This window comes from Lissotriton helveticus, chromosome 3_1 (assembly GCF_964261635.1).
Source record: "Lissotriton helveticus chromosome 3_1, aLisHel1.1, whole genome shotgun sequence".
In the NCBI taxonomy this organism is placed as follows: Eukaryota; Metazoa; Chordata; class Amphibia; order Caudata; family Salamandridae; genus Lissotriton; species Lissotriton helveticus.
The window spans coordinates 1067139563-1067153531 of NC_136061.1; the positions used below are offsets into that span (position 1 = coordinate 1067139563).

General features: G+C 45.4%; 1 protein-coding gene across 1 annotated transcript in view; it reads left to right on the forward strand.

The window, feature by feature from the left end:
* LOC144823272 (sodium channel protein type 2 subunit alpha-like) overlaps window positions 1-13969 on the forward strand; it is a 662530-nt gene that overhangs the window by 260384 nt on the left and 388177 nt on the right. The window contains exon 6 of the mRNA XM_078681628.1: window positions 12864-12953. Within this exon, the coding sequence (XP_078537754.1) occupies window positions 12864-12953 (90 nt within the window). The remainder of the gene's footprint in view (window positions 1-12863; window positions 12954-13969) is intronic.

Genomic DNA, 13969 nt, shown 5'->3' on the forward strand with positions numbered 1-13969 from the left:
TAGAAATGTCCATTGCATAAAAGATTATTTGCATGATTAAACTGCACAGAGTATGGTTCTGTGACTCACTAAAGCTGTGAGATTAGCCACCACCCAATCAAAGCTCTATAAAAAAGTGCTTATTTCCATTATACATAATTTACTGCCACACAACACCCTTGCAGCCAAAAACTTACTTTCTTAGACATTTGTTTACCACCATGGAGTCTTTCATCAATTCATCCTGAATTCTAGCAATATTCGTGACAGGACTTCTGTGACAACTTGGCTAAATACGTTATATTAAAAATATTTATGGTAGAATTTCAACAGGCCCCTCAGCAAATGTACGACCAGTGAAATCTCCAAACTTTTTGCCAAAACATGTTCTGGAACTCTTTCTGCCAGTTTTCCAGAAGGCCAGTGATTGCTCAGTTACTGGAACCTCGCCCTATTCTTCCTGAAAGCAAAGATAACCCATAGAGGAGGAAGGTACTTACTCATTCTTGCCCCTTATCTTTGGAATAATCTTCCACTGTCTCTACAAACAATTGAAAAGTATGACCTACAGGAAGGCTCTAAAATAGCAAATAGCTATATTTTATTAGCTTGTTTATGGAGTTAGCAGGCATCTTTCTTTCTCTGTTTACTATTTTTGAATATTTTACTGCCATGATGCTCGTCAGTGTATGAGTGATACATAGTAACAAATAGGCAAACAAAATAAACCTATTATGGATTTGTGTGTACATTGGAGCAGAAGTGCTTGCTTACACTGATTTACACTCTCCCCTTAATTCTGGGAAGACATGACCCAACATCAGCACCAGCTGTCTGAATATGTCCGGATATTTACTCACTAGGATGTTGTAAATACTGCTGTTTGATCTTCCCCCAATTCTGGACAAACACTTAACACTTGTCATGTACCCGATAGAAGACAAACCTAATTTAGCCAGGAGCCAATCATTTATGGTGCACAATAAAGCAATGAGAAGACTGGAAAAATACCTTGGGCCTGAGTCACAAATGTATTTTCAGCTTAAGCGTACGTTTAGGCTGTTAATGTATGCTTACGGCTTAAAATACCTCCATTCACACCTTCCGAGAATTCACAAAAGGATTCCAGCCATGCCTAAATGGCTGTAAAACTGCAGATGTATTTGCCATGCATGCAGAAAAATTAGCAGTAACAAATCCCATTCAAGGGACAGGAAGTAGGTGGAATAGGGTGTGGTTAGCCTTGCAGGTTTGGTTATACCCATAAACTCATACGTTTGTGGGTAGGGAAGACTGATTCAGAGAGAACATTGTCTGCTCCCCCGAGGACAAGTAATTGGGGGAAGGAGCTTGGCAAGGGATCAGGGTAGGCCTGGGCAACGGAGTTAGAGGCCGGGGGCAACGTTGTCTGCTGTCACATGTTTAGCTTAGGGTATGGGAGGAGGGTTGCTTCCACCCTAGGCTATCCCCTTATATGTAGCTATCTCCCCGCGGGTGCATCTTATAATTTAATATCTCAGTACAGGTGTTTCCTGGCAGGCAGGTATACTTCAAACATGTCAATAAACAAAGGAGACAGAAAGGGTGTTGAAGGTAATACTCCTGGTCCCCTTATGGTATATATATCAAACAAATGAAGGAGTATACCCTGAAGACAAAACGAAGTCCACGCAGTATATAGAGAGGTGCACAAAAGGGGTACATTCCTCTTTTTTTAAGAAGACCCCTCACTCACCAACTTAGTTGGTGACATAGTTCATCATTGGGGTCCCACCCGAATAGCGAATGCTATCCGGGTGTGCTTCAACACCTGATTACAGTGGAACAGGTTTTTTTAACAGCAGTGGCGCAAGTGAGTGGAATCAAGTGAAGTAAAAATTGACCATATTTAACTCACTAAAGTACTTTAATATGGAGCAAATGGACAACGTTAAAAACAGTGTAAGATACTGTGCTCGGTTAGATTGACCTCCGGTTTCTTACTGGTGGTAAAACGTGGAAGTGGTCTACATGTTTCAACCTGTCTGCGATATTACCAAGTTTTCTTCAGGACCTAGCTGTGTGACCCAAGTGGTATACACGCGCTAAGATGTACCCAACCCATGGTCACTCTGAAACCACACCATGTACTTGCAGTATGGAGCCCTCTCATCAATTGTTGAAAGGGAAATTCTGAAAGACAAATGAACAATCACACACATTTCAAATTAATAGCGTGTGATTTGGCTCAGAGATGGTGGTTAGTGCGCCTCTCATTTAAGATCACATGTATTGGTCATTTTAAAATGCACATGCTGTATAAAGTGATTAGTGCATATCATGCACGGTGTGCCCAACGTAATGTAAGACAACAGTGAATGATAACTGCCAGTCGCACATTCACTCTGGATAGTAATCGGCCAGTTTTTGATGTTGCAACCCACATGCAACATTCATTATGGTGGGTGTCAAAGCGTTCGATTCAGTGATTAGAGCGTACATTTACAGTGAGGGTTTCCAGTTTAAAAAAGCATGCATGCTTATTTGGCGCTTAAAAAGGGACTGTCTTAAGGAATATAGTGGAAAATAAAAGCTTACTCTAGGCGCAATTGTATCGTGCCTCATGGAAGCCGGGGTCAGGGCGCTGGCTCTAGTCACTCACACTCTCTGGAGGTAAGCCAGACATTATATTTCAGCGTTCGCATTGCACATACCTGAAGATTGGTTCGTGGGGAAGCGGAGCCCACCTGCATTGGGCCAAGAATACTTACTCCATCAAACCATGCTGCCCGCTTCCACCCCTATTATAGGGACCCTTCACAGCGACCTGAGGATCCCCGTGTGTGCATTTCCTCGCTATTTGATCAGGACCGGTATCAGACTCCTTCCGGGTACATCACTTAAGGCATAGTGACGTGGTCACGGTGACATGCGACCACGTCAGTGGGGACATGGCCAAATCTTGACTGGAGACGCTATTCCAGGGAGCACTCAGATTGTAATGCAAGGCTCTCAAGGGAATAGTGCTAAATGTTGTAACCGGTTTGCGGCTGACAATGGTATCTGTACATCTATTTTGACATCACCCTAAGCGCACTGCAAGGTCTGGGCTAAACAATGGATTTAGGGGATGGTACTCCCTACGCAAAAAGCTCTGCACAGGCTGATGCTTACAAATATTAGGATATCATATAAATGTGAATGCAACGCTCATGTTGAGTCACGGTGGAATACTTGTCAAGGTGGAAAGTATCACGGGCTGAGATGATCAAGGTATTAGGAGTGTGCCAAGGATAATGCATGTCGCTTGTAGGTAAACTCATAGGCCATATGTATAAAATGTACGTAATTCAGTATCCTGATGGGATTCATGGTTAGCCCTATAGTTGTGCAAATTTCATATTCATCACATTGTTTCAATCCGTATTTGGATTTTATCAGAGACCCTAGTGAGGCTCTGGTCGTCACGTCTGAAGGCTATCTTTGTAGTACTGAGTTCCACGGGATATTCTCATTCAGACCATTTCTATGTGTGGACAGTATATATATCCAACGTTTCTCCTTTTCAAACAGGTGTTGTTGGATTTTATCTCCTGTTTTGATTTGTTCAGTATTGTCCACTTCATGTCATTGGTTGTGTGGTTAGCACGAAGAAAATGCTCTGTAATTTTGTTACTTTCCTACACCTGATCGTGCTGCGGTGTTCACAGATTCTTTGTTTAATTTCCCTGCTGGTCATGCCATACATATTGGCAGCCACACGGGCAAGTAATCAAATATACTAAGTTGGCACTGTTGCAATTTGTGTGAGCCGGTTGTGTCCACACTTTACCAGGTTCCAGTGCGAGTGTTTTTGTGTTACTGGTGAGGTGGCACATGCTACAATTCCCGCATGGGAAATGGCACACTGTTATATTTAGCTTGGGTCACTTCCCTGCTGCTCAGCTGGTGTGGGTCTTGGAATGCCTGATGTCATCATAGAATCTTGGGTGCCTGGCTGGTGTGTGGAGTGGCAGTTGATGTCAGGCAGGCTGAGTGGCAGGGAGGCCACTCCTGGTGGGGTTATTGTCATCTTAACTCTTTTACTTGAAACTGGAACTTGGAACTAAGCTTTATTAAATCCAGCTTGTTATATACCTGACTCAAGAACTTCTTTATGTACAACACACACGATGTTTGGTAGGCCCCAAGCGTTCAGATCAGTTGGTGTGTTATCCTGTCCTTTGTTCCTTGGGCGTGTGCTCACTAAGTAGTCTTTTAAACTCCTCGCTTTTGAAGATTAAGAGCAGGTTCGAGCACAGGAAATCACCGTCTCTAATTAAGCACTGCGCTCACCACTCTGTCGTTATAGGTAGGTCCGAGTTACAATTGGAAGATCTTTTTTTTTATATTTAATACCAAATAGTACATATACGTGTATATTTGTGTATGTGTGTTTGTGAATTTTATATATATATTTTTCTGGGCCTCTTGTCATCACATTCTAGTGGTTGGAATTTAATTCACTTTGCTGTTGCTTGCAGCATTGTACAGTGAAAACACCATGGTCAGCGACTAGCTGCCGCCTCCCCCCCAATCCGGCACCCAATACCCAGGAACGTGGACACGAGACGTCTTTACTTTTTGGAAGGCGGGCGCTAGTCGCCCGGCCGTATTTATTAAAGTATGAAATTAAAAAAGGTTTTAATTGCATAATCAACAATTTATACAAAAATTCAGCAGGACATTTAGGTACATACTTCTTAGCAACAAGTTTGAGAGCCTGACTTTAACAAAACTCTAATACATGTTGTTTCCTAACTTATACTAAACATCCTCATCTAGAATTTTTGTACATTTCTGGCCATATGGCAGGGTCACTACCGGTGTCAGGTCCTACAAGCTGCGCCTCCCCTCTGGATGTGCGCATGCGCAGTGTTACCCCGGGAATTGCCCGGTCTACGCCCTGAACTCCATTTACCCACTAAAGGAGGGCCCTTACTCTGCGCCGGTGGCATCATGAGTCCACGCGCGCGGGGTGGCTACCAGCCTAAGCGTGAACTACTCCTACCCGCGCTCCTTTGCTTTGCAGCATCTATTACCTTGCCCCTGGAGTTGTGGGAGTGGCCCGCAGGCTCCTCCCCCTGGGCGGGAACCTCCATAGGATGATGCCCGCCCCCTCAGACCTCAAATATGTGCTCACCGATAATGACCTTACCGCCACAGGCCAGCATTGTTAACCGACGATCTGGCCTCCCCCTGCCTAGGTCTACCCGACAAAGTTCTCCCTTTAGTAACCCCTTCCAGCCAGGCCCCGACATCATCAGACCACAGGACCCTCCCTTCCTCCGTCACATGGACTCCCGTTACCAGGCAGAGCCAATACACCCATTACCAGGTAGAACCAATACACCCATGTTGGATCATCTGCAAGCCGAGTGGGGGCTTGAAATAGTTTGTCCCACTGTGTGTTGATCCCCTTTATCGAGTGATTCAACACCCTGACCGAGTCCCTGCCACCCCGGGATAAGTTGAGACCCTACTACCGTGCCACCCAAGTCCTGAAGACCCACCCACAGTGGAGAAGAACCCATCAATGAGTATTCGCCTCCCCAGTTTGGCCAATTCAGCCCCCCCTAGGTGAAGTATCACCGCTGACAGGAGGTCGGGCTGCTGAGCTATAAGTCCCTGAAAGAAGCTCCTGAACTGACTATGGCACAGACCCTCCACCCAACTCTTCCCTGTCCTGCGTCCAGCTTGTTGTTTGTGCTGGCCCATTGTAGCTCCACCACCTCTGGTGATGAGTCCCTCCCCTGCGTGACAGGTTTGAGAAAACTGCAGCAACCAGGAAAAGAGCAAGAAAACATGGGTGACAAATTCCCACTTCCACCGTAGGGAATGGGTAGCACTTACACCTGCCAGGAATACCTGGGCCCTTGGTGTCCTCTTTCTTGACGTTTGCTTCCCATTTTTTGTCCACCAGCTGTTGATGTTGCGGTGTGGAGCACTCCTCCGATATCCGCCATGGACCCAGCCGTGACTGACGTAAGCATCCCTTGGGCTGTCCACCTGTTGCAGCCATTGTAATGTGGGGCACTCCAGGTATTCACCATGGACCCGGTCATACATAAATTGGAAAGATAGACACACGCCATTAGTGTTCCGGCAATAACTGCTGTACACGCATTAAACTTACATTACCATCAGTCGCTAAGTTTTAGATAATCTTAGTGCCAGGTCACCACACATTAACACGTCGACGGAAAATGTTAACCCTGGTAGGCTGTCAAATTGGCCTCCCATTTTCACAATCATTGTTACACGAGAAAGTTGTGCTGCGGGCGAGGACATCGCCTCTTAATCCTGATTTTCTACCCACGTCTTCATGCATAGGATCTTATGTGTAAAACAAGACAGCCTATTTAACAGTGCAGCATCCCAGTCTTTAGCTAAAAGAATTAGCACAGCCCCATCTCCGCCAGGCCATACGCTGGCCCAAGGACCGTTTCCGCTCGCCACTTTGGCTTCTGGGAGATATCATCCCAGCCAACCGGACATGATCACATGGATCCCCAGAACTATCTGATGCCGCCACCAGGCTCTTGGGCACCTTTTAGGTGCGACATCAGGGTGTGTATCACTATCAGGACCCCAAGTAGTCTGTCCAAAGGCTCTAGGCCCTGTCTCTATGCCATTCGTGGTTCCCCCACCATGTTATTAATACGTGGCTTTGGTACCCCCTAGAGCTCAACGTATATGGTGCTAAATTACAGTGTGCTATATAAGTTTCCACACTGTAAATATTCGCCTCAAATCTCATCATAGGCTCAACGTATCTTGTGCCAATTTACTTGTGTGTGAAATAAGTTTACTGACTGAACTAAAGGGGTGTGTTTAGTACAAATACACCTATTTGTTGGCATACCCCTGTTCTTTTCCATTTACTCATTCATGAGATTAAAGACTGGTAAAACAAGCTGCTCTATATTCCCTCATGACTTGGCTGAAGGCTACACGCAATACAGCTAACCCTAGGATAGCTCACTAATAATGTTGACTTTAACCTATCATCTATGAAGGGTCCTATGGACAGGTGCAATGTTTGGACTGGTGCAATGCCCCCCCTAGAATAGTCACCAGCACCTCATATGGTGCTTACCTCCACAGTGCAATAAGCCATTGGTTATACCTTATTCGTGAATGGTTCCATGATTGTTCTAACTATCACCTCAGCAGACACCAATGATAGTCATTCTAGAGCGTCAAAATTTGACTTAGGTCAATGGCCGTTCTTTGCGTAAGCTAAATAAGCAGCCACCATGGCTTGGATAAAATATTGCAAGTGCCTGGAGCACATCAATAAAGGAGCCCAGGGATGAACACAAAAAGGCATATGTAACCCGGGCATCACGGCTATTAAGGAATGTATTTAACGCCCGCACCCGGGTGATCCAAGGAAACTTGTAATCACCGTGCCAAAGTTTTACAAACATGGTGCACATGAAACAGCCCATGCCATAATACAACACGTTTAACCACTGCAGAAAAGCGGTAACACGGAGCAAGGTAAAGTACAGGCCTCGCTCACTGTTTTGCACTGAAACTCCTGGCCGGTGCGCGCAGCGGCTCGGCCCACAAAGGTACGACTACCCCCATTCCGTGCACTATTCCCAACTCTGAACTGTCACAGTCCGAGTGTGTGTAATTTGAGCGTGTGTACCATATTCACCCCTGCGATAGTGCAGATCCCTACATTTCTGTTTGTACAACCTTGTAAACAGCTCTGAATTCCATGGCACTCGTTCTGCACACTCATCCTCCGTAGGTGTACGCTACCTTCGCAGATGAGTCAGTCATCCAGCGCAATGTGTCTGGATACCTATATATGTACGACTAATTCTATCCCATTGTATTCTATGTGTTTTACAAAGCGCTGACTTTACCCGAAGGTGTCAGAGCACTGTAACATAAGACCCGTCCGAAGAGTAAACTGTGGTAGGAATAGAGCAAACAAAATGTAGCATGAAACCGACTGGCCAAGCAAAAGTCCCCCAGTCTGACCAATGTTGATGACTCGCGGATTTCCTGGCGAACAATAGCAGGCCAGGTAATCACACAACACATGCGAAAAGACCACTATTTCAAACCTAGTACGCACCTGATGTACTCCCTGCGAAGCAGAATTAAACCCAATGCGACCAATTTACCAAGAACAAAAGCATTTCCAGGCGGGGTCTGAGAAGGGGGGGAATTATTTGAAAATGTCCCTCGTACCAGACCTTTGCAAGCGCATGAAGTCGCTTAATCAAATCATGCGACTGTGAAACATCCCCTCATCTCATTAATACAATACGACAATGTTGTATCTTTCGTGCCATATAATTCAATTGAAGGACTTCCCACTATTCTTATATCAGACGTGCGGGGCATATTACCCCCCTATTCATTCATGCCAAAGCGTCCCCCCCTAGATCATAGCTGACTCTCACGCGTTAAACTATCTCCACGTGCAGACCCCCTTCCTTATGGGCGCAGAACATATTGGTGGCTGCTCCCTTCGCACCAGCTGCAATCACTAGAGGTGTTCTGGGCACCACTGACCACATTAACTACGGAACTGAAGCAGCATCTCTGACAGGCTTAATTGTAATATATCGGAAGTTCTTCTCTGACAGGCTTAAATTGTAATACATCGGAAGTCCTTACATGGCCACAACCTGCCCCACACATGAAATCAGTGTCTAAAGCGTCACCCATAGCAATCTGAAACACCTCATAGCTATGGTTTTATATGAATCATGAATAAGAGCGCCGTACAAAGCGCCAGTTACCTTACATATTTGTGTCATTGAAACACTGTTTAATGCTTAACAGTGCGTCTTGTGCAAATGTTTGGGGGCAGACATATTTTCCACGGGCTACCTCGGCATAACGTCAGAAGTTCCGAGAATCATCTCAGTTAAATTGCCACCATTATTTTGCCCCAACACATCCCCTCCCCAAAAACGTTGGAGAAGTCAACTGAAACCTGTTTTATTGTACCATTGCACGTCTTGGAAGAACGTTTTGGTCACCTTTCTAAAAATTTCTACCATCTGTATGGTCGGACTGCATTTGTGATTTAATGCATACTTTAAACACATGACCACATAAAATATATCCACGCATTTCAGAATGCATATTTTATACAGCTCACTTAAACGGGTAATACTACCGCTAGGAGATATTCAAGACTCTACAACCATCGAGTTAGAAAGTGACCCAGATAAAGTGTTTAAAGTAGCTACCCATATTAGCCTGCACTTGAGAAAATTACTATTTTGAGATGAAAAACATTGCACGACAGTGTGATATACGAAAGCCAGACAGTGGAGGCAATGAGGCGAGCAGAAGAGGTGACGAATGACAGGGAATGAACGCATTCAGGAAATGAAAAATTGATTAGATGATAAAAATATAAGCCATTAAAGGAGAGAAGGTATCTTAGATAAGAAAATGTAAAGGCAAATACATAGTTAAAAGTAAGAGCAAGAAAGTAACACTGCATTCGAAAACATGATTTAAAACCTGTAAAAATTAAACCTCTACACCGCATTGCTTAGAAGAGGGAAAATGTAAAGAATACAGTGCACTCAACTGCTCACTCGCCATCCATCTCAGCACCACAACTGTATATTAATGTGCAGTAACTTGAAGGCACCGGACCCTTGCCTATTGATACACACTGATAACCGTGTAAGGGACTACTCACACCGTTCTCACCGTCTGATGGAGATGAGCTGCCTGTCCCTCTCCTCGGAAGAAAGAAAAGCCCTTTAAACAAGTAGTGCCGCCTGCAAGGCCCACCGGCCACACTGCCCATTCCTGCGAGCGTGCCGTCTAAATTATTCACTGCGCAAGCACTCCACATGCAGTACAAGGAGTGCAAAATTGCTAAGGTAATTCCTGTCGTTCTTGTTTATATTTCACATGCTATACTCAATCATGCCTGCCATGTTCATTCCTTTTCAAGAAAGTTAATTTTCCATTCAGCTTATTACTCTTGCCTCGTGCTTAATGTGGATTGAGTCACATCCATGTGTTTTAAAAATAGTTCCCGATCTTCACCCACGATGTTGTAATGAACTCTCCCCTCAACTTTGATTGTAATTAATAGACGTTGGTCACTCCATTCACAACTAAAGAAACGGGGCAAACTATATCTGATAAAAAACGAAAACCGGAAATGGCTACACAAGCAAACACGAGTCATGACATAAATTCACATTAAGTTCAAAGCAGGCAAAATATTAACTGCACCATGGCCAGTAACGAGATTTGCATGCTTTAGCTGTGCGCAGATGTACAGTACAACACAGGCGTCACGTTTGCAGCGATCGCTCATACCCCCAGCCCCGGCAGCCTTGTGCTGTGTGTCTTCACTAGCAGGACAGCGCTGCGTGCAATTACCGATCACAGTGCGCCCCAACTAGAGGAAGTCATGTGTTCAAATTTGGAATTCCGAAACAGGAGCCGTACAAACTACAGGGATCACGTTCTACCCTGGGTACCGACAGCGCCCCTGCCCTATCCCCTTGTGCCGATCCCTCGCTGCACCCGACCCGCGTCGATAGGGAGGTGAGCAGTACGCCCCCAGGGGCCCCATTGGCAGCCGCAAACCACCCGCTTAGGACAGGCCTCTAGCCCGCAACAATTCCAAGCCTTCCCATCTACGGCTGCCCAGAGGCCCCCAAAGCGCAGCCCCCACCTCACCTGGCGACATGGACGCCTCCCCACGCCGACGCCCCGATCACGCTCGTCTTTGCCTACTCCCTCGAGGTCCGGGCTTGGCTACGCAGGACGACCTCCACCTCTGTTTGTAAAACGCCGGACGACCTCCGCTTCGTTCGATGATCCGACGGCCTGTAGCTCCCCCGAAGCTGCTCCGCCTGCAAATACAAAACAGAGATCACAACGTCCCCGGCAATGTTCCCCCTGTAAACAAGGGGTTAGCTTCCAGCGAGGTCCCGCTCTGCAACGCCGACCGAATCGGCATCTGGAAAAGAAAGCGAGATCATTATAAAACAAAGAAGCCCCGAGCGCGGGGCACACCGTTACGGCAAGGGAGCGTCCAGGGACAAGGGGGTCTCCTGGGCGCTCCCTATCTCTTTATTCTCGAGGGGCCAGGTGGCCCCTCCTATCGCCCGCCCCCCCTGACCCGGACCCACTTCCCAGGATCCGGGTCAGGGAGGCCGCCAGCCAATCGGCGGTGGGCCGCGCCCCCCAGGGCACGCCCCCACCGCCGAATGGCGACAAAGGAGAGAGTGGGGGCGACGGTCGCCGCGCCGCCATGCGTGCGGGGGGGCCGAGGGCCCCCCCTTTTCATTTAATTCGAAATTCTGCTGAAAAGAATAAGGAAGAGATTTTGAAGGTTGCTTTCCTTTTAAGGTTTGATGCTAAATGGGCGTGTGTGGAAAAAAAGAGATAGTAGGCATCAGGTACAGAGGCAAAGCGAACTGGTGGAGACAAAACGGCGGGGCTGAAAGGTTGGAATAGGAGAAATTAAAATAAAATCGGTGTCATGATACATAGTGTTAATGTATGAATATAACAGATTAGTTGCGGTAGTGCAAGGTGTAAAGTGTAAATAGAGCAGTAGAACTAATATAGGGTGGTTATGTGGCAATAGAATATGAGAGACGATTTGGTGTCTGAAGGTGGGAATTTAACAGTGAATGAATGCAGAGCACTGGAGTTGAAAATAGAACACAGGACCAGATGAAGTGTGCGAATGTAGGACGTAGGACAGGAGATGAAATGCATGGTGCATAGCTATAAATAGACGGGAGAGCTGATGCCGAGGAGGAACTACAGCAGGAGAGCTGGTGCAGGATTCCGAGACGGAAATAAAGCAGGAGCGCTGATGCAGGGTGGTTAATTTGAAATACAGCAGCCAACTCCTGTGGAGTTTGGAAATGGTTCAGTTAAATGAATGCACGGTCCTGAGGTTGAAAATAGAAGGGGAGAGCTGATGCATGGTGCAGAAGTAGAAATAGAACCAGCTGCCTGATGCAGTGTGAGTGTAAATAGAACACGAAATAGGATGCACGGTACAAAAGTGTAAATAGAAAGCTGATGCAAGATGTGGAAATAGAAGTAGGACAGGTGAGCTGATGCATGATGACAGAGTGGAAATAGAGCACGAGACAGGATGCATGCATTGTAGTGTAAATAGGAAGAAAGCTGGTGCAAGATGCATAACTGCGACTAGAATTGAAGAACTAGTCTGGAAATAGACGCAACTCTAGCACTGTGTCATTTCACATGGGGTAAGCCCCATGTGGAAAGGCCTCCGCCATCCTTATACCTGCTTCAAGCAGGTGTAAGGTTTTGAAGCAGTGACGCAGCGAATTCTCATAGATTTCACAGCGCCACTTCTACAAGGCTTTTCTGCGTCGGAATGACCACCCTGTATACATTTTACCTTTCACAGGTACAATGTAGCACAGGGGTTTACAAAGTGGCGCATCTGCCCAGATGCAACACTTTATAAATATGGCACAGAGTGGCGCATTTTTTACGCCGCCGCAAAGTCACAAAAAGTGATGCAACAGCGGCATAAGGGCCTCATAAATGAGGCCCTCAGTTTGCAAAGTGTTACTCTTACTTGAACCGGCATAGTAGGAGATTCGGTTTGGTAAAGCAAAAAGTCTTCCAATTTCCCTGCAATTATAACAAAGGGTCTTGTTTGTCTTGTTACATCCAGTACATGATTCATTTTCCTCTGGAAGTGGTTGTGCAGTGCAGGATAAATGGATATATGGCTTGCCATGTAAATATATATACATTATAAATGTTGATTTGCAAAATGAATGTAAACTGTTCACGAAAGCATGCTAGAGCTATCTGATTCAAATGTTACTGTTATATCCTTAACTATACCTTACATTGTTCAGCATGCTCATCATGTTCACTATTTTGACCAACTGTGTATTTATGACCCTGAGTAACCCACCGGATTGGACCAAGAATGTAGAGTAAGTACAGTTTGAATTTTTTTATGCTTTTTCTTACATTTTTAGTGAACTGTGTCTGTACATGGCTAGTAGCCACTTAAAAGGAACAAGTAATTGTCTCTAATCTATTGTGTTTTGGTTTATTGCTTGGATTTTAATTATGATCATTATTACAGAGCTTCACTTACCTCTGGGCGTTGATGTGTATGAGACCGATGTGTGCACTTTGCAGAGACTTGTGCATTCATGCACTGTTGAACTTAGAAGTGCATTATTTATAAAGCCCTTACGTGGCCATTGCGTCACTTTTTGTAACGCTGCAGCAGTGTACAAATTGGACCAATCTGCGCCACATTTACAAAGTGACACATCTAGGCAGATGCGTCACTTTTTAGACCCCTGTGCTACAGGTATTATGTATGTAAAGTGGGCTTTCGGTGCAGAAAAGGCTCGTAGAAGTGTTGCAATGAAATCTCATAGACATGACCCATACTGAAAGCTTGAGGTATACTTATTCTTGAGAGAAATAATCCATTTCACTGTTATTTTTTACCATACTTTTGTCTACTTCCATACATGAGGCCTAACTCTAGAGAAATTGATGTATTCATTTTGCGGTATAGTTCACAATTCACATTCATTTGTGCTCATACAGGGGAATTTTTTGATTTCCCTGATTGACCATGCACAGTTTATTTTGGTTAAAGGTGTACAAAGTTGCAAAGTGTCCGGATTTTTTTTCTTTTTTAATGCATCATTTGCAAAGGTTTGTGGACACTGACCTTCACCCACATTTAACAGTAACAGGATGATCCTGCATAAGATAATAATGGGCCAGTGAACTCTGCTCCCTTCGTGGAGTTTACAGAGTTTTATGCACTCTGTGCACCGCGGAGCGAGCAAAGTTCCGAAAAACTCCTCTCAGCAAAGCTGAGCAGAGTTTTTTCTTCACTCACCAACGTTAAGTTGGCGAATGCGAGTGAGGAAAATCCAACGCTAGACCACCTCACAGCTACATATCTCAACGTGGGTGGTCA